Below are 24,875 nucleotides of genomic sequence, written 5' to 3' on the forward strand. Positions count from 1 at the left end.
CCACGTACATGAGATAAAAGATCGTGGTATAACATACGATAGTAAATTAACATTTACAACACATATAAGGAATATGACTGCTGATACAAGTAGGATGCTTGGATCCATTTACAGAAATGGCAAAAACTTCAAAAGTATTGCCACCTTAAAATTGCTATATTTTGCGTATGCCAGATCTAAGCTAGAGTATGGCTCTGTATTATGGAATCCAGTTTACGACTACCAAAAAACATCAATTGAGAGTGTGCAAAGGAAGTTCCTAAAATACTTATGTCTAAAAGTTGATGGTCAATACCCCAAGAGAGGCATTGATCATAACATTTTGTTACACGATTTGATGTGACATCTTTGGAAAATAGGAAAGTTATCCTTGGTATAAAATTCCTGCATAAATTACTAAACAACAATATTGACAGTTCGGTTCATTTACCCAAGATCAATGTCTTAGTACCAAGAAGTGAAGGTCGACACAATCTGAAATTTTATTGCGAAGCATCACACACAAATGTTATGCAAATGAATTTTATGTGCAGTGGCTACAATAAAATCTGTGAACACTGCGCTATTCATTTCGACTCTGAACGCCTTGGTATCTTGTATCCACAATCACTTTTAATAATACTATAGTTTGTGTTAGTACTGCTACATTGCATGATTTGTAACTTTTTATATTATATAATCAATTTTTCATTCATCTTTTGAAATTCTACTTATACGAATATGTTTTAGCATTTACTCTTATACATTTCTATATTCCATTATTTTTAATATTTACTTCATATATACTCTGTAATAAAAGCATTTCCTGTAACTGGGTACTCCTGTTGGAAATAAATTGTTTTTTTTTTCTTCTCCAAATTGGTTGAACATAAGAAATATAATAAAAGAAATGGTTAAAATTTTAATGAAAGCCACAGTTGCATGACGCCATGAATATATTCAATTCAGTCTAGGGGGGAATATAAACTACTCCTGAGAATACTAACATATTAAGTTTCAACATTTCTAAGAATCTCTAATATTAGTAAATGTTAATCTATTATATTTATTGATTAATATCAATTTATTATATTTATTGACATTAGTATGAGCTGTCACTTCAGTTGTTTGAATAATTATACTATTTCTGATTAACTGAACAAGTATATAAATACATATTGGAATATAAATATCAAATCCATTGGTATAGGTAGAAACTCAAAAAACATCCTCTCAGTTATCTCAAAACTCCTTTTCATAAAAGAGGACGTTTGCCTCTCCACTCATAACCGATTTTGGTGAAATTGATTACAGGTGTAAAACGTATTCGTGTCACGTGCTAGTGTAGGGGTGTTTGCAATATGCTGTGCAATGCCCTCTGTAAGTAGTTACACGACAAGTAGCCACATCTTCAGCTGCATAATTGTTCATATCTAATCCGTTTAGAGGAAATTCGATGGCAACATTTCGTTTGCCTCTAAATATTGGTGCATTTTTTCTATTCCTTGCACCTCGAACACGTCAATTTTTAATCCCCATTCAAATTTTCTCACCGGTAGAACCTTCGCCAATCAGGACCAGAGATAAACGGCCTTAGTCGACTTCATCGAATTCCGAGCACCTAATTTTTATTCTGACGGAATTCTCCGACTTGTATGACGTTGGCAAAAGTGCACTAATTTAAATGGCACTTATTTCGATTAAATTGAATGAATTTTCACTGAGATATTACAGTTCAAAATAGACTCATAGAAATGGACAAAACAAAAAAACCTCTGGAACAACCAACTTTGGTTTAATTTAACTTCGGTGATTTACATTTTCAAATTCGTTGCACGTTACACCTGTAGTGTTCTACACTGCAGTTTTGAACTTCACCTTTTGGATGTTATATTCTATTTCACCCAATAAAGACCATTATTATTATTATCATTTCGTTGATGAGACCTGTGAATACATTCAGTCTACATGACGAAATACTGTTCAACTACTTGTCGTTTATGACTTAGATCTGTACGGGCTGGTAAAATGTAGGTAAATATTTCCAAATTTCGATATGGCCCCGCCAACTAGATGCGCATTCATCAGAAAACGATAATAGCGAGAGAGAGATCGAATAATCTCAAGTATTTTCCTAGATTTGACAAGTTGTATTTGGCTTCACTTGTAATTGACGCTGGTACATTAGTAAACTTTTATTACTGATTGAATAGAATATAACAGAATAGAATATAATTTATTCATCATTGAAATATAAACATATAGCATATACATTACTGGTACAATATTTATCAGACTAGTCACACAAACTGATGAAAAAGCAGCTTATACATTCAAATCTAAAATTTCTTCGACATTTTAAAAGGCATTAAAGCTTTTTTGAATGTATTGTAATTTTCAATATTTCCTAGTAACGTAGTTGCTTTGTTATAACAAGTGACTCCTTGATAGCTTCCTCTGACTTTATGCCTCCAACTGTCAACTACGAACTGCCTTATAAAGTACTATTCCCGAGTAGAGAGGACTGGATCCTGCGGGAGAAGGAAATATTAAGAGCAGATAGTTGTTGGTTCACAGATGGATCAAAAACACCTTGCGGTTCTGGTGCAGGTGTTTTCAGTCGCAGACCCAGGACAGTTCCTACCTGCCTAGGAACTTTTGCGACTGTATTTCAAGCGGAAATTTACGCTATTGAATTGTGTGCGGAGAGATTGGACAAATCCAACCTCACTCACAAGTCAATAAAAATATTCTCGGACAGTCAAGCAGTGTTGGAAGCTCTTGGCTCCTACCGAGCAGCGTCTAAATTGGTAGCAAACTGCCAAAAAAGACTCTCTTCGATAGGAAGACTAAACAGATTGTCCCTGGTCTGGATTCCTGGCCATACTGGCCTGGAAGACAATGAAGCTGCTGGATCTCTTGCAAAGGAGGGTGCTGCAAGCGGCTTCATTAGACCAGAACCTGTCATTGGCATCGCTTTAGGCTTTGCAAAACAAACACTGAACACCTGGATGGCAAGAAGAGTTATTGACTTCTGGCAGAATCTTCCAGGATTGGCTCACTCCAAGGCGTTTATTCACCCTTCGAAGCTTGATTCCAAACAGTTGTTGGACTACGATGTCTAACAGGCCTTCTTACAGGTCACTGTCATTTGAATCATCACATGCAGAGACTTGGACTGTCGGAAGACAGTGTGTGTCGCCTCTGCGACACACACTGGAAAATGATGAAACTGCAGAGCATATACTTTGTGCCTGCCCCGCTGGGGACCGAATCAGGTTCTTTGAGTTCGGCCGATCCGTACTCTCACCATCTGACCTGAAGACCACTCACCATACAAACTAATCGGCTTTGTTACAAAGCTGGGTTTATTTGGCCGAGTGTGAATAGGTGTGAGCCACAATAAACCCTTATGGGTTGCGGTGAAGGGTCGAATAGACCCACTCACTTTAGACCTACCTACCTTGATAGCTTGCCGAGTCTTGCCCAAGGGTTAACCGTGAGTAAGGTAGTCTCAGTTCATTTCCTCTGCGAGTATTGTGATCATGTGTCATAATGATTTTGTATGGTGTGAATAATTTCTTTTGATATTCATAGTTATGAGCAAAATATATAAAGACGGTAGTGTTAAAATAGCTAGATCTTTAAAAACTGTCTTACATGATTGTCTACAATGTATGCCAGCGATAAATCTAATTTTTTTTTGGATAACAAACACTTTTGTTAGGTATGCTGAATTTCCCCAGAATATTAACCCATTTGAGATATTAGATTGTACTAATCCGAAATAGGCCAATTTGAGTACTTCTAGAGAGATACTGTTCCATGTAGTTGTCTTATTATGAAGCAGACTTTACTGGGTTTTGTTATTAGATAATCTGTGTGTTTTCGCCAAGTTAACTTCTGATCAATTACTAATTCTAGATACTTATATTGATTCACCTGCTCTATAGATCTGTGATGTATTTTTATTAGTGAACATACTTTCGGTGAGCACTGAACAAACCACAAAAATTCCCTGAATTGAAGGGATTATATTTTTAGGAGTGATTAATTTTTGGGAAAGAAAGTTTTTGGCTTTCTACTACTCCATCTTGATACAAAAAACTGAGGGAATCTTCCAAAGAAAGAAAGAAAGTAATCGAATTGAAAATAAGTAACTCTATACATGGATGTGTAGATCATACAATGAAGTAACTTGGAGACACAAATTGAAAGAAAGTTCTCCTGAAACAGCTACTTTCATATAAACATTGAATTACATGAAAGAAAAAAAAATCTTTCAAAACAAATTTTTCTATATGAACACTGAATTATACAGAAGGTACTTTTCTCTACTCAGTTTGTATTTCAAACATTCGTTGTGGAATAAAATCAGATATCAGATATGAAAGTAGAACCTATGTGAATTTCTTTCCCAAAAATTCCCTATATCATGAAATCAGGATGTTATAATGAACTCATAAGAAATTTATTGTGCTCGAATTATAATCGGCATTGTTGAATTTACATCAGCAAGTTCTTCTACCCTTTTCTCCTGAGAATTGAACTTTTATTGTTTAGATGCTACACTTCATCGGACAATTTTGAATAGATACTTTTTTGAACGTGAATTTTTTTCAGGGGTCGAAGGAGTTGTGGAGAATACTCTTGGAGAGCCCATGCTAAATGCGACAATAACAATATCAGGTATCGAACAAAGCTATGAGGTGAGCAAAACAATTGCCCATTTTAGAATGATGTTGCCGCCAGGCAACTATAATTTGGAATTCGCGTGTCACAATTACCAAACCAAGCTGATGCATGTAACAGTATCAGAAGGTAGCTTATTATCCTTGAATGTGGTGCTTGTAAAAGATGGACAGGGTATTCCAGAAGTGTATCAAGGTACTATTGTTCCAGTCAAGCCACATTTTGAAGATACAAATATTTCTAAGAGCATGCATCAGCCGTTTTCGGGAGATATCAGTTCTGGAATAAGAGGTACCTTGCTAGCATACTCAATGGTATAATATTCATTGATTATTTTTAGGTTACACCCAAGACACATCTGACCACCCGATACCGCATGCCAATATATTCATTGTGGAAAAGAATTCAACTGTGGTGTCTGACACAAATGGAAAATATGAAGTACCTCTTCCTCCAGGAACCTATACACTCAAAGTGACAGCTCTTGGATATTTCTCAAACGTCAAGTTGGTTACCATTGATAAAGCTAACACTTTGCCAAAAGTAGTCATGGTGAAACTTGAGAAGGACAGTAGCCTTTTCGGTGTTCCTAGACTCGCTTTTGTTCTTCTCACAGGTGAGGGCAGAAAATATCAAAAAACTTATTAATAGATTTGAAGACCTTCACAGTTTAATTTATATAGGTGTGCATAGGTACTAATCACGTAGATGGAGATATCAAACCTGCTAAATGTATGGTTGATGACATGTCTACCTATCGATGGTATTGATCTTTGAAAACTGTCATAGTACCGGATAAAATGGGTAACACCCATTTACAAAAATAGTACAAAATCCGATATGAATAATTATAAACCTGTATCAGTTTTCCATGTCTTTTCAAAAATATTTGAAAAATTTATGAATTTCAAAGTTTGTGAATACTTGGTGAAAAAAAAAATATTTTATTTGAACATCAATATGGATTTGGTAAATTTAAAACTTCAGAGAAAGCAACCCAAGATGTCATATAACAAAAAATATAGATGATCAAATATGTCACTAGATTTGTGTAAAGCTTTTGATACAGTTGACCATTCAATTTTACTGAAAAAATTGGATACTATCGGAATTGGGGGTGAAATTCACTGTTGGTTTGGAAGTTTTTTAGAAAACTATAAGCAGTTTGTGAATGTGGAAAATAAAATCTGTCAGCGTAAATATTTAACACATGAGGTTTTACAGGGATTACTATTGAGACCTTCATTATTTTTTATTTATATCAATTCTATTTCATTTTTGAAGCTAAAGGTTCAATTAAGCTATTTGCAGATGATACTACCATTATTTATTGTGGATCTGACTTTGATTCTATAAAAGATGGAGTCATTCATGATTTGAATAAAATGTCTTTCTGGTTTCAATTTCCTGAATTAATATTGAATTTTCCAAAACCATTTTATATATTTATAACCTGAAAAAAAGAGGTAATCAAATTTGAAAGTAATGATATCATATACAAAAACGGTACAAAATTTCTAGTACTTTGATGAAAATCTTTCATATATTTCATATGATTTACGATTCAAAACTTCACAATATATCTAGCGAATGTATTTATAAACTTCCAGACTTAGAACCAACTGGAAATTTATATAAACCGATAAGGTTATCAAATTTGGATTCATTTCATCAATTGGCAATTTGTTCTTCAATTCATCTCACCATTATAAATAAAGCATATAGCAGTTTAAAATTCACTAAAAATCATTTCATTCATAATTATCACACGAGAATATTTCAGAACTTACTTCTAAGCAGAACAAAAACGGAAATCTTGCATAATGGTGTAATAATTTATAATAAGCTGCCAGCCAAGTTCAAAAACATGAAATTTGTTCTAAATTTCAAAGTATTTTTCAAAGAATATTTATTAGGTAAATAGTATTTTCCCTGTTGTAACCAGCCGATGTTTTTTAGTTAAGTTGAAAAGAAGTTGATGTTGAAGTTTCATGTTACAAGATACTATCTATAAATGCTATTTCAAGGTTCAATTTTCAGACCAATACAGGAGATTAAAATAATTTTTTCAGTACATGGTACTGACGTAGGATGTACAGAAGAGCACTTTTTTTTAACAGTGATCATGAAATATTATACATTCGGTTCACAAATTAAGTTATTTTCAACAAAAGAACATTACTTCTAAACAAAACTTGTCATCTTCAAATAATGATAACTTTTGAAGAAGAAAGCAGAGTTTTTTTTTCTGTTTTTTGGTAGCTTGCCAACTTTCAGTTTTAGACCACAGATATGAAAGATTTTCTCTACTGTCCGACCGAAACTGGGTTTTACGACCGAAACCCAATTTCGGCAACGGTCTCAGTTTCGGCTAAAACCGAAACTTCCTTACAAGAATTATGTTTTAAGGGAAAAATGAAGAAAACATTATTATAATCAGTCAGTCTTTTTTTTTTTATCTTTAAATCACAACGTTATGCAGTGTTCGACGTTTTTACTTATTGATAATCAACATAACAACCTCTTATTTAAAAAAAAAAATAATTGCACCTTAAAAATACTTAAAATAGGTGAGGTGTTTATTTGAGTAGGTGTAGATTTTTCTTTTGAATATTACTAATGGTTTTTCAAAAATATGAAAAATAAAATTACTTATTTAAGTGGTTACCTAATATCACAATATTTACTTTATGTAATAAACAAAGTGAGTCACGACATGATTAGGGCACGTGGACGCGGCAAAATGTCTTCGTCGCTTGTATGAAATTCAGTTCGCCGAACACGACCTATCACAGCGCGAGAACTCCCGAATGCAGTTTCGGTTTCGGTCGTAGTTTCAGCAGGTTTGCCACCGAAACCCGTTTTTGTGCCGAAACTTGACCGAAGCAGAATTTTCGGTCGCACACTAATTTTCTCACATTTTTGAATTGCACAAATAACACAAAGAATATTTTTTTGAAAGCGAAGTTATTGATATTTATGCTTGTTAGTATTTCAAGTTAGTTTTTTGAGTATCACTTTATATTATGATGATGATAATATACTTTATTATACATGAAATAAATTATGATGCCAAAGCAAAAGTGATAGGATAAAGTATACGCTGTCTGTTAAAAAAATGAGGTAATTTTCATTTTTCTCAAAAAATATTTATTTATTCATCTATTTCTATTTTGTCCCCCTCACGTGCTAACGTTTTTACAATCTTTGAAGCAGTTCTGATATGCCTTTCTTTGGTATGTCCTTGAACTCTCTCGGCGATTCAGTTTTGCCTCCTCAGTTGTCGTAAAACGCCGTCTTTTTACGGATCTCTTCAATCTTGGGAACAGGAATAAGTCGCGGGGGACCAAATCTGATGAATACAGTGGCTGAAGCATGATTAGGGTATGGTTTTTGACCAAAAAATTACGAAAAAACAATGACGAGTGAAGAGGTATCGTGATGCAAAAGCCATGAATTGTTTTTCCACAATACCAGAAGTTTTCTTTGTATTGCTTCTTGTAAACGGCGCATAACTTCAAGATAATACTCCTTATTGACCGTATGACCATGTGGCAAGAACTCTTGGTGTACTACGCCACAGTAATCAAAGAAAACAGTGAGCAAAACCTTTAATCGAACTTGGCGTGCTTTTTTGGTCTAGGCTTTTCAATTGGGACGACTGGACCTTGCTTTCGATGTCATAACCATGTACCAATAATTCGCAACCAGTATGATCCTTTCAACCAATGGATCGCCGTTGTGGTCATTCAATAATTCCTGGGTGATGCTCATGCGACGGTTTTTTGTCAAAACTTATGCTGCCACATGCTTCATGCCCAAAATTTTCGAAAAATTTGCGAGGCATGAGCCAACTTGTCTAATAATGATTCGACCTTCTGTGTAATACACGAAACAAAATAAAGACAAATTTTATATACCATTTTATAAGTACAAGGTGACAGAAAACTCTGCTTGTTACCTGGGACCAAAACTTTTTAATAATCTTCCACAAAAGATTAGGGAAACGTTGCCTGAGAAAATTTTAATTTCTATAAAAAGATTTTTAATCAACAAAAATCCCTACACGATATAGGAGTTCCTTTTGAAGTAGCGCTGCAAATATTCTTATGTATATGTAGATTATGTATTTGTATATGTGTGTGTATCTGTGCATTTGTGTACACATAAATTAAAGTTATATATTTCCATTTATATGTCTATTTTATTATAAACGTGACCAATTAATGTCTTATTTTAATAACATGTATTACTTTTACTTTTACTATTATTACGTATGATATTTTCTATGTACCTGACGATTTCTATATGTGTTTTGAACAGTCCACGTACAATGTCAAATGAAGTAAAGAACAATACAACCACAAACAATTTCATCTAAGTCTGAATCTGTATAGAAATCCTAATAATAAACTTTATAGAATAAAATAGTAAATGTATGAGAAGTACTCTTCAAGATTATAATAAGCTTTATAATAGGCTTATAATTAATTAAGCTAACTACTCGTTTTAGATGCATGCATACCTACTTAGCTTGGTCAATAATATGTAGAAACATAAAGAACATAATAACAAACTGCTGTAGCTTTTATGTTTTTTTTTTATTAATACAATCTAGAAAAAATGTAACGCTTTGAAGTTTACAAATATTCATTGAGTTGCATATCGATCCTTTAGTTCTAAGCAAATGCTAACTTGCCAATGCTACTAAAAAACTCTCTCAAACTTAGTAACAGCTCAACAATACAAATAACCATTAAAAAAATTCCGTCTAAGAAATTCACAATTTCATAGAAATGAAATAGTTCAATGTGCAATTTCGCAAAAATTAAGAAAAGATTCAAAAGTATAATAATCTACATCATTGTTTTAGTACCTGATCTGAATAGCTTAATGATTTGCTTGTATGTCCTTCATCATTCAATTATTTTCAGGTATTGTATTAGCTGGCATTCTTGGATTAGGCACGGCATGTTATATGATGTGTAGACGTAAAAGCCAATATGGTCTTGTACCTCAACACAGCTTTTATGAAGATTTCAAATACGATTTCAGAGATGAAGGCAAAGAAAAAGAACTTTTCAGAAGACCACTGAGTAAGTACTAGTTCTTATTTTTTAAATTCTACACAACATAACATGTGTTATCACTTTACATTTCTATTTCAAACTACTTAATTTATTCTGTCATGATATGATAATAACTAATTACTATATTGAAAAAATATATAGGCAGTTGATTCCTTATCTCTTCCGAAAAATCAATAAGGAATATCAAATAAGTATTTCATGTAAGAAACTAAGAGTTGAAGAAGTTTAACAAAAAAAATGTAGACGTATTTGTTGGTTTTTTGTTCTCAGAAGTAAACTCTGAGCAATTTTTGTATACATATATACAGTGTGAAATGAGAAGATGCTCATAAAACACATATGTGTGTGCGTGGGGGGGGGGACTGACATAAAACATATATTTTTCAACCGATTGGAATATGTTTTTCCATTGAATAGATAGACATTCGAAACCTCTCAAAAACCAAATTTTATGAAAACGCCTTCTTATCACAAATTTTTTGGTGATGTTTTCTGTAAACAAACGTTTTATTATTTTCCGCTGTGGTCATAAATTGTCTGCGATGAGTTGACCATGAAGATTCGCAATCGAAGGTTGGAGTTTCAATAATACTACTGCTAGAAGAGAGGAGAAATGTTGTTTCCGATTTGAATTTTTCCACGTAGATCCTCTTCGGCTCCGGTGATTCCCAGAAAAACTTCTTAAAAGCATTTTCTTCCGACTCCTTTCAAGCTTCTTTTCAAATTTTCTCGAACGATCAAGAAGCACAAGTAGAGTTGAGCGCCACCATGGCCAAGTCACAGTCGATCGACGAAGACCAGCGGCGGCCGCCGTTATTTATTTCAAGGGATAAATTACAACAATTATATATTAATGCATATTTCATTATCAACATGAAATCTGTATCTACTGTTCAAAGCTCACTGGCAAGCTATAGTAAACATTTTTCACTCCAATCCTAAATTTTGTCATAGACTGAAGGTAATTGTAAATTTTGATTCCCATATACAGAACCCCCATATGGGTTTTATTGTATCTGTAATTCAAAAGAATTATCGACTGATTTCTGGTTGAATATGAATGTACATCCGCTGGACGTGGCATAGTGATACAGAGTGAATATTTAATGATTTGCGAAGTAATTTCGGTATGATTCTCTGCATGGAATACCAAATATTGTTCGTATTACTCTTTTTTTTTATGATAAAGGAGGAATTTGAATCAACAGAAGGACCCCTAAACTCAATACCAAATTTCAGAAGGCTGTGAAAGTAGTCATAATATACGTTTTTTGCTACTTCCTTGTTTATGTTTATTCTTTTAGTTCTGATGGCAAAGAAAGCTTTGCTTAATTTTTTGTTCGATCAAGAAATATAATCTTACCAAAATCAATGATGAGTCCCAAAAAATTTTGAATTGCTTGAAGTATTCATTGATTCAGCATTCAAAATTATTTCAATGTTTCAGTTTTTTTTTCATAAGGATTGAAAAATATGGACTGCATGTTAAGAAGAAGTTTATTTGCACTGAACCAATTTACTACACCATTCATCATTCTTTGTGATAAATCAATTACTGATTGAACTTCTGGGTCACGAACAAAAAGGATAGGTACATTGGGAAAGTTATGCATAATATCGTTGACGTAGATGAGAAATATAGTAGGACCGAGAATAGAACCCTGCGGAACCCCTTTATTCACATCTGCCTTGTCTGAGTAATAATTCCTTATATGATTATTTTTAATAGCCTGGATTTTATCTTGGATTCTTCTTTCACACAGATAAATTTCAAACCATTTCAAGGGAATTAATTCCTCATATGCCATAATACTCAAGTTTATTCATGAGAATAGAATACGGAATCAAATGCTTTATATAGATCGCAAAATATTGCCAGGAATTTCTATTAACTCATTTACATATTCAATTGGAGCAAATGTGGCATTCGTTGTGTTTCGAGTATGGCGAAACTCAAACTGGGAGTGTGTGAGAATGGTCCGTTTATTTGTGAATCATTCCAGAAGTTTTGAGAAGCTAGGTAGTAGTGAGATAGATCTATAGTTGTGGAGTTCTAATTTGCAGTCTTTTTTGTGAACAGGTGTTACAATTGAAGTTTTAAATAAATTCGGGAGATTTCCTGTGGTCATAGGTCTATTGAATAATGTTACTTGTTTATGCGTTTCAACTCATTGAATAATAATTTGTTCTAATGTTTGATTTGTTTGTGGAGATAATAGTTCTTTATCAGTCATTATTGCACCAAACAGCAATAAACTTTTAAACTATCTCACGCCACATGATGCAAAAAACCTTTGAGTCTTCGTTTTCAGGGCCAACTTTATCGCCTGATCTAACTCCACTCGATGTATTTCTATGAGACTATCTTAAACAAGGAAAAATAAGGAATCAAGTGAAGCTGGAAGAAATGCAGAAATTACTTCGTGACACTTACGGAACACATTAAAAAATGTTGACGATATGATAAATGCATTGGCATGAATGGAGGTTTGGTGGAGGCCACAGAAGTTTGAATTGTGTTTCGAATGCGTTTTTCTTTGATCATTCTTATTCTACAGTGATTGTGAATAAGAGATTGATTTGTTTCTAAAAACGATATATTTTTCCATTTTTCTATACTTATAACTTTTTTGATGAATTTTGATGAAAGTTCTTTGGTTGAATTGGTGGGATAATTGAATGACATTAATTTTTCGAATTTAATGCCCTTATAACTGTTTTACTGATGAACGCAAAAGTAATTTTGACAAAGAACCATTTCAAAACTTCAGGAATTCAGTGGTATAGTAAACTTTTAATTCGCTTATAATTTATTGGCCCTGAGAATAAAGCCTCGTTCATGAAATTTGGTATTCTAGTAGACTACTGAAAGGTCTACTTAATGAAAAAAAAATCATTTTAATTGGTTGAAAGATACATGTTTCATAAGAATGCTTACACTTCAAATGAGCAACCCTGTAGATGAATATCACTATTTCTAACAAAATTACGATCGATGGTGTTAAATACATATAACTTTGATTTGAAATTTCTGTACTATGGTTTTCTTTGCAGTTTTCTAGTCTAGTAATAAACATTACATGAAGGCACAACAGGATCTAGAAAAATTAGTCTCAAAAGTTTATTCTTCAGAAACTATTTCAACTATATCACAAAATCTATTTGTATTACAATTATTTCAAGTTTAAGTGATGATATAATTTTCAGTTTAGTGTAAGTTCTTCTGAAAGGTATAAACGTCTGTAATAAGTTCATATTTCGGTGATCTCAGTTTGAAACTTAACATATGTTTTTAGTTGGATCTCATCTTTAAACGACATATGTTTTTAGTTGAATCTAACTTTGAAACTTGACATATGTTTTTAGCAAATTTTGTTCAGTTTTCCTCTCGTTCATTTATTTCTCTGTTCCAACAGCAAAACCACTTACTAGACCGTATTACGACGACGATGACGGTGAAGATGACAATTTTGAATATGCGGCTGATGGAACCACCAGTGAATCTGATGAAGATGTTATTCTGATACCACATCAAAAGTGATGATTGAAAATGAGAAATTCTTCACTTGAAAAACGTGTCATCTCACGTCTTACTTCTCATTTTATATTTCCATTTGCATATGCTCAGTTCCAGCTTTCCCTTTGGTCTACAACAAGAAGGCACTAATTACATCTAGGTTTTCAAGTGACAATATAATCTAGAAGTGAATCGATTGAAGAGGTAACAAAAACATATGTGATGGAATAGGTCCATACTTGATGGAAATTCATAACTCATTCAAGTAACATTTATTGTGAGCTTTTCACTGGAAAGTTCACAAAACTACAAGTATTTCATAATACAATAGCTTTTTCAGTCGTATTCATACTAACTAAATTCTACATAATTCAATAATAATTTGAATAATATAACTTCCTGCCTACCTAATTATTGATAATTTCACCTTTGAATCTACAGATTTAAACATTGAGAAAGAATCTTAATGTCCTTTGAATGTATAATCTTCCACAATGTAGGACCATAACCAGGTTGACATCGACGCTCTTTTGATTATTTGAATTCAAAAGGACCAACGATAAAATCAACATTATGAAGGGTAGTTACTAATCAACTTCATTGTCTTGACTCAATAATCAAAAAATCTATAAATACTCCTGATATGAGTGTTTATCCAAAGAAAACTGATACTAATAGATATCTCCACTATAAATCTAATCATCAAGCTGGTGAAATATTCAATAATATAAAATATATGAGCATGAAAAGGAATGCCTCAAAAGGCTCCTGGAAGGTAAAGAAATAAATTATAAATTATTAGAAAACAATATCAGATTACTCCAAGAAAACAAATTACTTCTGGAAGAAAAAGTGGCACATCTAAATGAAGAGTTGGAAACAAAAATGAAGCTAATAAGAATAAAATAGAAAACGAAACACTCATCATATCTATAACCAAAAAAATCATGGACAAAAAATAAAAATGATTACGCATGTTATCACTCCAATAAATATCAGACCCCAGAAGATCATAAACAGTGTGATCAAAGTGGCAATGCAACATTGCAATGCAATGCCACAAGTGATCAAAACAAGCCAAAATCATACACTTAGAAAAAGACATGAATAAAGAGGAAATTTTCATTAAAGTAACGAGATGTCTTAAAAGAGGCATGGAAGGGATATCAATGAAAAGAAAATTTGGCTATTCCTAACTAGAATTCCAGACACAATTAATGAAGAAAATATAAAAACATACGAAGACTAGTGTAAATAAACTACCAACCAGAAGATTCAGGCGGGACAACCAATCCTTCACGATCGGTGCAAATTTATGAGAACAGTTTCTGGCCAAAGTAGGTGATATACAGTCGTTTCAACTTCAGATTGGGTTAACACTGTCTAGACAATCCGCTTCAATTTCATCAGTTAGAAGAAGAACAAAAGAGACAAAACACATTCAGATACAAAACAGGGACCGAAACGAAGGAAATTTAATAAATGGAAAGACCAGCCTAACTGAAAATCTTGTATTCAATCACCAAATGATCATCTTCAAGAGGAAGATTAAACTCAGTTCAATTTTCCTCTAGAAGATGATAATCTTTCTCTTGAAGATGATCACAAGGTGTTTGAAACACATGTCAAGGTGTTAAAAACAACGGTTTGGTGATAAAACTCCAGTAATATTCATTACTACATCAAAAGTTCCATACATAAATTTCAAAATATTAAACGTGTTGTTGAATGCAACTTTATGTGTTTAATACCTATTACTCATTTGGATCTGTATACACGACAATTCTTATAAATTAGGTAGATCTGTGTATTACCACGTGTTGTAACATTATTTGATACTGTTTTAAAAGATGAATACATATATTTCTATTCTATTCTATTCTATAACTGTTTGCAAATTCGCAAGCGAATTTTTTTGTGTTTGGAAACGGAAAAGGATAATTTTGTTGTTGTTATATTATTAATGTTATCTTCCGCGAACTTGGACTTTCAGCCTCAATCGCTTCCTACTACTCATTATTTGAGTCCTATATACGATATGAAATTTTATTCTGGGGTAATTGTAGCTAGGGTCTCTTACAAAGTATATTCGTGTTACAGAAACGAGCTCTGCAAGTTATATTCAAAGTCAAGATGCGAGAGTCATGTAGGTCAATTTTTTCCGGATACAAAATATTAACTCTATTCCAATTATTTATTCTAGAAACCGTCTATATGTTACATGTATACAGAGATAGGTTCGTGAATGCTCATGTAGAAAGGCACACTCGCCAGGAGAAGAAACTTGTTCTTCTTTTTCCCACTTCCACCCTGATGAAACAATCCTTGATTTACAGAAGAAAACAAATTTATTATCATTCACCCAAGGTGATAACAGACAAAAATAACATAAAGCAATTTAGAAAATATGTGAAGAAACTTCTCAACTACACCTTATTCTCACTTCAAAACAACTGATAAATACGTACGCACCTGAGCGTGATAAGTTTTGAGGTTAACCTGCTAGACGACGACGTGGCAACGGAGCGCACATGCCTAGAAGAGTGAGGAAGGCGCTGGTAGAGGGTGCCGGATTATTGGACGTATCATTGAAATGCCGGATTAGTGAGATTGTACTGGAAAAATTTCTCTTCGTCTTCTTTCAGATCGTTGAAAAGATGCTGAAACCCTCCCAGATTTACCCTCTTTTGATTATTGGGATGCACCCACAACACTCTTTTTTGTGACTATTTTGTTCTACAATCTTCTACACTATAATGACGACTTCTTCGTCAGAACTGCTAGTGATAGACGTGTTTCTGTCACCGCTCAATGTCAACTGAAATTCTCGTGAAATCGAACAAACAGCACCTTCAGTTGCTGGTTGTAGCTGGACAAGTGGGCGATGCTACTACCTGGCGCCATCAGGCGACGAACAGCGCTGTGCTGTGCCGGACAAGTAGGCGACAAACTTAACGTACCCGCCGGCGGACACCAAGACGTGTGAACCAAAACATTCACTATGTCAGTGGACGTTAGCCGGATTGATTCTAATTATATTATTTTAGTACCGACTTATGTAATTGTTTTCAATATTAAGTATTTCTTTTTAAATAAAATATTTTACCTAACGCTAAACATATGTATCTATTGCTAATTTGTATTAATTTTTAATGAAATGCTTAGCGCTAGTCAGTATTTTTTAAAGGGGTTCACCGTGATCTTGAAGATCTAATAGGGGTACGTGGGACAATCAGTTTAAGAAACCCTGATAGAGAAATAGTTAACATATCAGTATTAGTTTTTCTGTGAACTGTGAGATGCAGAGAGCGATTTATTTATACTTTTAATGTGGGTTGTTCGTCATTACTTTTTATATTTTACCGTGTGAGTGTTTATACAAAATGTTTATTGTTTTCAATAACAAATGACTTGAAAATTGTTCAATTTTTAATATGTACATACTACGAAATTTTCGTTATAATCTTACCATGTGACCCTCTATACTAAAATGTAAATGTTTCAGGTATAAGATTATGTTGATAACTTTTCATTAACATACCATAAAGGTATAAACGAAATTGATTGTCAGTTGAACTTTGTTGACAAAATGTAAAATTTTAGACAATGAAGCTTATCCAAGGCGTAGGCAAAATTTATAAATACAACAAGTTACTGACTAATTGGACTCTTCAGTGGTTTATAATACGCAGTAACTTTTCGAGGTGAACTTTTAGATTCGCCTTTATTACACTATTACACTTTTTCAAACACAGAAAGAACCTTTTTTATAGACTGAAAGAGCGAAAAAGTAGTTTCTCGAATGTGAAGATCCATTCCACATTTGAAAACTATCTTATGACAGAGAGACATTTATTCCCTATCGACTTTGAGGTGTTACATTTGTAAGATAGAGGTTTGAATAGATTCAAGAATTCATAACATTAATTGAATGACTCCCTTTATTGAATCTGTTTTCTAATGTTGAAATTGGTAATTAGTTGATATGTGAACTCAGATAATTTACTTTTGTTGCATGCCAATTTAAATGAGTTTATAAAATTTCTTTCCTAATGTATAAATTTGTAATTAGTTTACACCTAAACTAAGGAAAAATTGTATTCTGTAAATAGGCAGTAAGTCATATTATTCAAATTGTTAATTTATATAAAGCAATAATTAGGTAGAATTCAGTTAGTAGTATACTGAAACACATGTTGAGGTTTTGTAAACTGCTTAGTGAAAATTCCACAATAAAGTGTTGCTTGAATAAAAATTTTTAGATATATGTCGATATACTGATATGTCAGAATTAATTTATTGTGTATACGTATACCTGTAGTTATAGAGGAGGAACTTATTTTTTTACAATCCAGTATATTTGAATATTTGTATATGAAAATATGGACCTTCAAGGATGCTCCTCTACAAAATGATTCTTTTACTATTTTTATCAAATTTTGTGAATGTATTTTAATACTTATTGAGATATTAATTATAAATGTTCAGTTTGTCCCATATATTTCAAATGGGTCAAGAGTTTATGCACCCTCTGCCAATGTGCTTCTCCATTCAAAATATCTATGACTCTGAAATTCAATAACTAATATCTCAATAACTATATTACAGAAGTTCAGAATGTCACATCTATTTCAAACTTGTTGACAGGATTCATTCTTGCGACCGAGAGTAAACCCTTTATTCTAATTGTAATCGAGGAAACATCTCAATGTATACATTCCAGTAGAATTTGAATGTACAAATCAAGTCTATTTTGCACAATATGAATCTATTTTTCAGATGAAAATCCTGGTAATATCAAAAATGATGTGCTAGTATATACCTCATCTATGTGATTGGTTTTTTTTTTGTTATCTCAAAATAAAATAATACTCGAATACCTAAACTTTCAACATATTCAGAGGGCAAAGATGTAGAAACACAATTGTTACCAAGTTACTAACAGACCATTGAAAATTGAAAGCTTTTTGATCTTTTATATAATATTCAGTTTTTAACCAAAATGAGTGATGAGAGATTCAAAATACATCAGAATGGAAATCAGGAACAAAATGTGAAACAGCTTATATTCTCTATTAATAATGATATACATATCTTCAGGTGCTATTATATTTGCGATACTTGACTTCTCTTTTACATACCTGTGTTTGTTTTCATCTGAAAAATTTGTTATTTTATATATTTTTACTCTAATCCTTATTTTCCATTTTGATTATTTACTGAAGAATCTTCCTGTAAGTAAAATGTAACAAAATAAACTATTTTTGAAATAGTTATTCTTTATTGCCACTCCATCATTGAGTCAATATGAATATTTACATTATCAATATCAAGATAAACATGTGTAAAATTTGTAATAAAATCAATCTGTCAATAATAATTCCAACAGTGATATGTGCTTCATGATAGATACTCACAGCATTCAGTCATTACAAATCCTGACTTTTTTTGTAGATGATACAAACTCATACTAAAACACCAATTATTGTTGATCATATTTACATAAATAGACACTTTCGAATGATTAGCTAAGTTCAAGTGAAAATAATCTGTAATTCTAGCATATTGGAAAAACTAATCTATTCAGTCTTTAAAATATATTTGCATAAACATGATATTCAGAAATTACTATACATTTCTATAATTATTCAGAGATACATTTTCAGCGTCATTTTTGCCTAGAATCAAATTATGTCCTAAAAATGTTGAGCACAATCATAACCCCCATACAGACAATGTAGACGACAAGTGCGGCCCACCACAAATAGGTCTCCTTCTTGGACGGAATAAAATTTTTCAGAACCCATATTCCAACTAGTAAACCAGCAAGGGCACCTGTGATATGAGCCATGTATCCAATGTTTTCATCTAGATTAAGCCAATATCGATTGTAGATAGCAGTGCCGACATCAATGGAAGTTATTAAGAGAAAGAACATCAATTGGACCAGGGGAAATGTCATCTCACTCCAATTCTGAACAAAAAAAATTGATATTTTGAGTTACTTTCTATTGTACCAAAAGTAGGCTGGTTAGAAATTTTTTTGTTCTTTGAAACTTTATTAGAACTATAAAACACAAATCAATTCACTGAATTTATTTAAAAAAATCACCTCGAAGGTGCAAGTTCGTTTCCTCCTGTTCATAAAAGAAGACATAGAGATTAAGTTTGGAATAATGTCCTAAAAGGGTAAATTTGTATACTTGATATCAACTCAAATAGAAAGTGATGAAAACAGAACAAAATGGTTTACTCAACAGCTGTCATCTCTTTGAACGCATCCTGAAAAGTCAAAACTTTTATGAGGTAAGGATTAAAAAGGTTTTACATTTCAAGGTGACGATAACAAGACAAAACATAATGCACTATAAATTGAAAACGGTATATTTTTCAGGAGAGAATAATTTTTGGAGAAAAAAAAATTTTGGCTTTCTACTTCTCCATCTTGATACAAAAAAATGAGTAGAACAAACTCATTCTGTGACATAAAGTCGTAATTTTATGAATGAAATTAGCGTTTTTTCTTAAAATGATATTCATATTTGGTACTGAAGAGCTGATAAGGCAATTGTCTTACAGCGAAACATCGGATATCTACCAGTGAGGATGACAGTGTTCCATGTAAGTAAATTTTACCTCTTTCATTTACTATATTGTGTAGGAATCCTGTGAATTTCAATTCCATATCGAATCTTTGGAAATAAACTGAATAAAGAAATGTGTTTTTTGTATAATTCAGTGTTCATATAAAAGTGTGTGTTCCGAAAGTATTTTTCTTTCGTATAATCCAATGTTTTTATGAAAGAAGTTGTTTCGAGAGGACTTTTCTTCCAGTTTGTGTCTAAAAGTTACTTCTTTGCATGATCTGAACATCTTTGTATAGAGTTACTTTTTTGAAAATGAAGATTTTTAGATTTTTTTCAACTGTTTTTCAGTGTTCATCTATTAGCAATAAAAATCAATATTGGGGAGACATATTTTTCAAGAATTGGAAAAAATGTCTTACCATTATGATAGTTGCGATATGTGCGGTTATAATAGCGTACACCCCTCCGCTGGCACCGGCTAGGTATATACTTGGGTCACTAACAGATGTAGCAAGTGAACCAGCAAGAACTCCAGAAAAGTATACTAAAAGTACTCTCCACCAAGTATGAACCATCTCTAAAGGAACTCCAAGAATTATTTGGACAAATAGATTCATAGTAAGGTGCATGTATCTAAAAAAAGATTACTCCACAATTAAAATCTGATTATAAAAATTGATATATATATATATATATATATATATATATATATATATATATATATATATATATATATATATATATATATATATATATATATATATATATATATATATATATATATATATATATATATATATATATATATATATATATATATATATATATCCTTCGTTACCAAGTAACGGGCCCTCGAAGTTACAAAATGAAAAATGTTTTTCTTTGATAACTTTTCAAGTGAATATTCAAAATCATCCAAATTTTGATAATTGACTAAATAAATGAATTCCTTCGATGATCTTTCATGCAGGATTCAGTTGTTTTGCTACAAAGTCAGGAACGGACTACCCCCGATGGTCCACACCCCAAAACTTTGAAATGACAGATATTTTTCAATATTTTTCAACAAAATAAGGTTACTTGGACAATTTTATGAATAAAAGTACTCGTGTGGAAAGTCGATCGGAGCAACGAGTCTTGATAAAAATGTAGTTCTACTCGACGACATCAAACCCGCTAGCCCACCATTATTTGAAATGAATAATTATCAAAGCAGAAATAATAATGATAACGTTAATTCAACAACATTTATAACAGGAATAATACAAAGTATGCTAAAATGAAGTCGTAAACAAAAAGTACAGTACCTATATGGAAGTTTAAGTCACAATTGTGATAGCAGATATTTTTTCAAAAGAAATATCAAGTTCTGTAGATTCGTGGTGTTTTTAAACTAACAAGCTACTCTACTATGAAATATCGAATTCATTCCATATTTTGTATGTACATAATACGTGTGGAATAATCACGTTTCGTGTTGATCAGTTATCTGAATCTCATGAAACTCAACATTCGAATGTTTCAAATTCTTCTTCACAGCTAAACTGTTGAGGAGTTTCACTGATAATTATAATTTTATGGGAGAAATTCTTTAACACGAATCTAAATTTAGCTGAAAAAACGCACATCGGAAAAAATATTTACTATACTAATAAAAAGCAAACGAATGAACTACAAAAACGGCTGCACATGATCAGGTGAAAAATATCCAGGGAATAATATTTCTTTCACAGATGTTGACAAAAAAACCTTTTAGAAAGTTTTGATAAAAATGAGAAACTGGAATGCGATTTTGTTTTGTTGAGTGGTGCGTTGTCATATGACTATCATTGTATTGTCAATATTCTATAGGATATTTTGAATTTTTTTGATATGGCCGAACAGTTTACATTCAATGAATATGCAGATATGCATGTATTTTATGGACGAGCATTTTGTAATGCTGCAGAAGCTCGTCGTCTGTATTCCGAGCATTTTCCCAATCGAACGGTACCGTCAAGAGAAACATTCGAGCGTGTCGATCGCAGCTTGAGGTAGACAGGTATGTAATAATTGATAATTAATTTGAGCACGTTGTTTTATTTCGATATTATTGTAGGTACAGTTTTGCCAAAACGAGGTGGTGAGGGCGCTCCTAGGACTGTACGTACCGTTGTATTGGAGTAAAATATTTTGGAAGCCGTCGCTGATGATCCTTCAATGAGCATCAGAAATCTATCAGAACAGTTCCATACATCCAAGTCCACTATTCATAGAATAATTAGGGAACAACTGCTCCACCCATTTCACATCCAGAAGGTACATGCCATGACACCTCAAGATTTTCCAGCACGACTGGAATATGCCAATTGGTTCATGGATAGGCAAAGAGAGGATATGACTTTTATTAATCGAGTTTTATTCACTGATGAAGCAGGTTTCAGTAGAGATGGAGTTATCAACTCTCATAATCTCCATATATGGGCCGACGAAAATCCCCATGGGATATTGCAAACCAAACACCAACGGAAATTCAACGTGAATGTTTGGGCTGGTATCATAGGAAACCATCTTATAGGACCATTCGTTCTACAGAACCGATTGAATGGAGAACGTTATTTGGAGTTCATTCAGAACGATTTGAATGGACTTTTGGAACATGTTCCATTGCAAACCCGAAGAGATATGTGGTTTATGCATGATGGCGCTCCTCCTCATTTTAGTTTGATTGTGCGTGACCATCTGAACCATATTTTCCACAATAGATGGATTGGTAGAGGTGGGCCATATTCATGGCCATCGCGGTCTCCGGATTTAAATCCATTGGATTTCTTTCTGTGGGGGCATCTAAAAAGCCTTGTTTACGCTACACCTATTCACACAAGAGATGCATTGTTGAATAGAATAACATTACATTGTGAAGCCATACGAAACGACCCTGGAATGCTATTTCAAGTACAGAGAGGGTGTCGTCGCAAACTAAGAAAATGTATAGAGAGAGAAGGTGGTCATATCGAGCAGTTTCTGTAGCGGATTTTTCATTTCTGTTTGCTCTTGAGGCTCTTGAGTTTCGTTAGTTAAACGTGTTTGCATTATAAAAATTCGTTATGAACATTTTACCTATCATTTCCATTTTCCTTAAAAACTAATATTTTCGAATAATGGTAGACATCTCAGGATAAATGTTGTTGAATTAACGTTATCATTATTATTTCTGCTTTGATAATTATTCATTTCAAATACTGGTGGACGAGCGGGTTTGATGTCGTCGAGTGAAACTACATTTTTATCAAGACTCGTTGCTCCGATCGACTTTCCACACGAGTACTTTTATTCATAAAATTGTCCAAGTAACCTTAATTTGTTGAAAAATATTGAAAAATATCTGTCATTACAAAGTTTTGGGGTGTGGACCATCGGGGGTAGTCCGTTCCTGACTTTGTAGCAAAACAACTGACTCCTGCATGAAAGCTCATCGAAGGAATTCATTTGTTTAGTCAATTACCAAAATTTGGATGATTTTGAATATTCACTTGAAAAGTTATCAAAGAAAAACATTTTTCATTTTGTAACTTCGAGGGCCCGTTACTTGGTAACGAAGGATTTTAGGAAAAAAAGTTATATGAAGTACTGGTGATATTTTGACCCCATCTATACATTCCCGAGAGGAAAAGAGGAAGTCCAGGGACACCCTGTATATATATTATAAATTATATATATACCTGATAAAAATAGCTGGTTCCGATTATGTTTGGCTTGCGTTTACGCAGCTATTATTATCAAGTACTTTCTTGGTTTTTCTCATTTTGTCTTCAATCGAGGACCGCCTGCCCGGTACTGACGATGCCCAATAGGCTGAAACAGCTGTCTACCGGTGGCACCATATGGGAAACTTTTTTTCGAAAAGTTTTAATGAAGTTTAACGTCGGCACTTGTTTGTGCTTTAAATTTAACTTAAAATGATGGGGCCAACCGACCCACTGACGTTCAGTGTTTGTCAAATTCAACTTTTTTTTTGAAAAAAATTTAAAAAGTGCATTTCTCGATCGAATTTAACAAAAAGTTACTTGAAAAAGTTGTGTCTACGGCAATTTCATATCCATATGCCAAATTTTATGCAACTAGGATAAAGTTAACGTTTTGCTTATTTTTGACAGATATGCCTTTTATTTTGAAAAACAAGTTCGGTTAATTGTCATCAGTTCATGTATACATAACAAACTCATCATGGAGCAGTGGCGGATTTAACAGGTGGGCAAAAGCGCGCTTGCCCACTGGGCCCCACCGACGAAAGGCTCAGGGCCCCTCATGCTAAAAGTTACACCTTCCCTTGTGGACCGCACAAGTTCAATTGTCATTCAGGGCCCCCTGTTATCAGGGGTTATTAAATATAAAATCAAATAACTTTTGTAATAAATCAGTTATTTAAACCGTCTACGATTTTCTCAGAGTTTGTCGAATATTCTGACTTATCAAAAACGTTATAAAGGGGCCCCCGGGCCCGGGTGCTCCCGCGCATGCGCGGGAGCTATCACTATGCTGTTCAACAACTTAGAGAAGGGGAAGGCCGATGTGTAGAAAAGTGGGGGATTGGGTGGATCTTTTGACATACATCAGCCTTCTCCAAGTTGTTGAACAGTACTGTACTGGAGTAGTTTCTACAAGTTCTGTCGACTTCCGTGTCAATCGAAATCGTTTATCATTTATCCAGTGTTTATTGACAAGTGCCGCAGTCGTTTGAAATGTAAATTGTGAATTCATTCGATAACAAACAACTTGATTCCAGATACTCTAGGTATGTACATTAAATTTATTTATTTATATAATTAAGCACTCCACTCATTGAGAGCACATGTGCAGATTTATTTTTTAGAATGTAGTGAACATTTTTTTACCCAACGCATGCTATTGTTATTATTGATTGACCTGAAGCTATCAACATCTTTATTTCGAATAATTAGATAATTTGAATTTTTTTATCGGTCCCTTCACCTTCAGATTATCCAAGTTCTACTGTACCTATAATATTAT

At 33.1% G+C, this 24,875-nt stretch overlaps 2 protein-coding genes across 6 annotated transcripts in view; one reads left to right on the plus strand and one right to left on the minus strand.

The window, feature by feature from the left end:
- svr (Carboxypeptidase D svr) overlaps positions 1 to 18,550 on the plus strand; it is a 60,938-nt gene extending 42,388 nt beyond the window's left edge. The window contains exons 17-20 of the mRNA XM_074183440.1: positions 4,603 to 4,962; positions 5,012 to 5,287; positions 9,606 to 9,767; positions 13,178 to 18,550. Coding sequence (XP_074039541.1) covers positions 4,603 to 4,962; positions 5,012 to 5,287; positions 9,606 to 9,767; positions 13,178 to 13,302 — 923 coding nt within the window. The 3' untranslated portion in view covers positions 13,303 to 18,550. The remainder of the gene's footprint in view (positions 1 to 4,602; positions 4,963 to 5,011; positions 5,288 to 9,605; positions 9,768 to 13,177) is intronic.
- Positions 13,247 to 24,875, minus strand: part of LOC111514313 (rhomboid-related protein 1) — a 59,106-nt gene continuing 47,477 nt past the window's right edge. For 3 of the 5 annotated variants that reach the window (XM_074183443.1, XM_074183442.1, XM_074183441.1), the window contains exons 4-5: positions 20,285 to 20,498; positions 18,540 to 19,252 (exon numbers count right to left, since the gene is read on the minus strand). In XM_074183443.1, coding sequence (XP_074039544.1) covers positions 18,968 to 19,252; positions 20,285 to 20,498 — 499 coding nt within the window. In that variant the 3' untranslated portion in view covers positions 18,540 to 18,967. Of the gene's footprint in view, positions 13,409 to 18,539; positions 19,253 to 20,284; positions 20,499 to 24,875 lie in introns of those variants that run through there. The other 2 variants (XM_074183444.1, XM_074183445.1) reach the window with 2 other exon arrangements.

The sequence above is a fragment of the Leptinotarsa decemlineata genome, unplaced genomic scaffold (genome assembly GCF_025532065.1).
Source record: "Leptinotarsa decemlineata unplaced genomic scaffold, Ldec_3_MD MMD2_tig00026340_RagTag_RagTag, whole genome shotgun sequence".
NCBI classification, from domain to species: domain Eukaryota; kingdom Metazoa; phylum Arthropoda; class Insecta; order Coleoptera; family Chrysomelidae; genus Leptinotarsa; species Leptinotarsa decemlineata.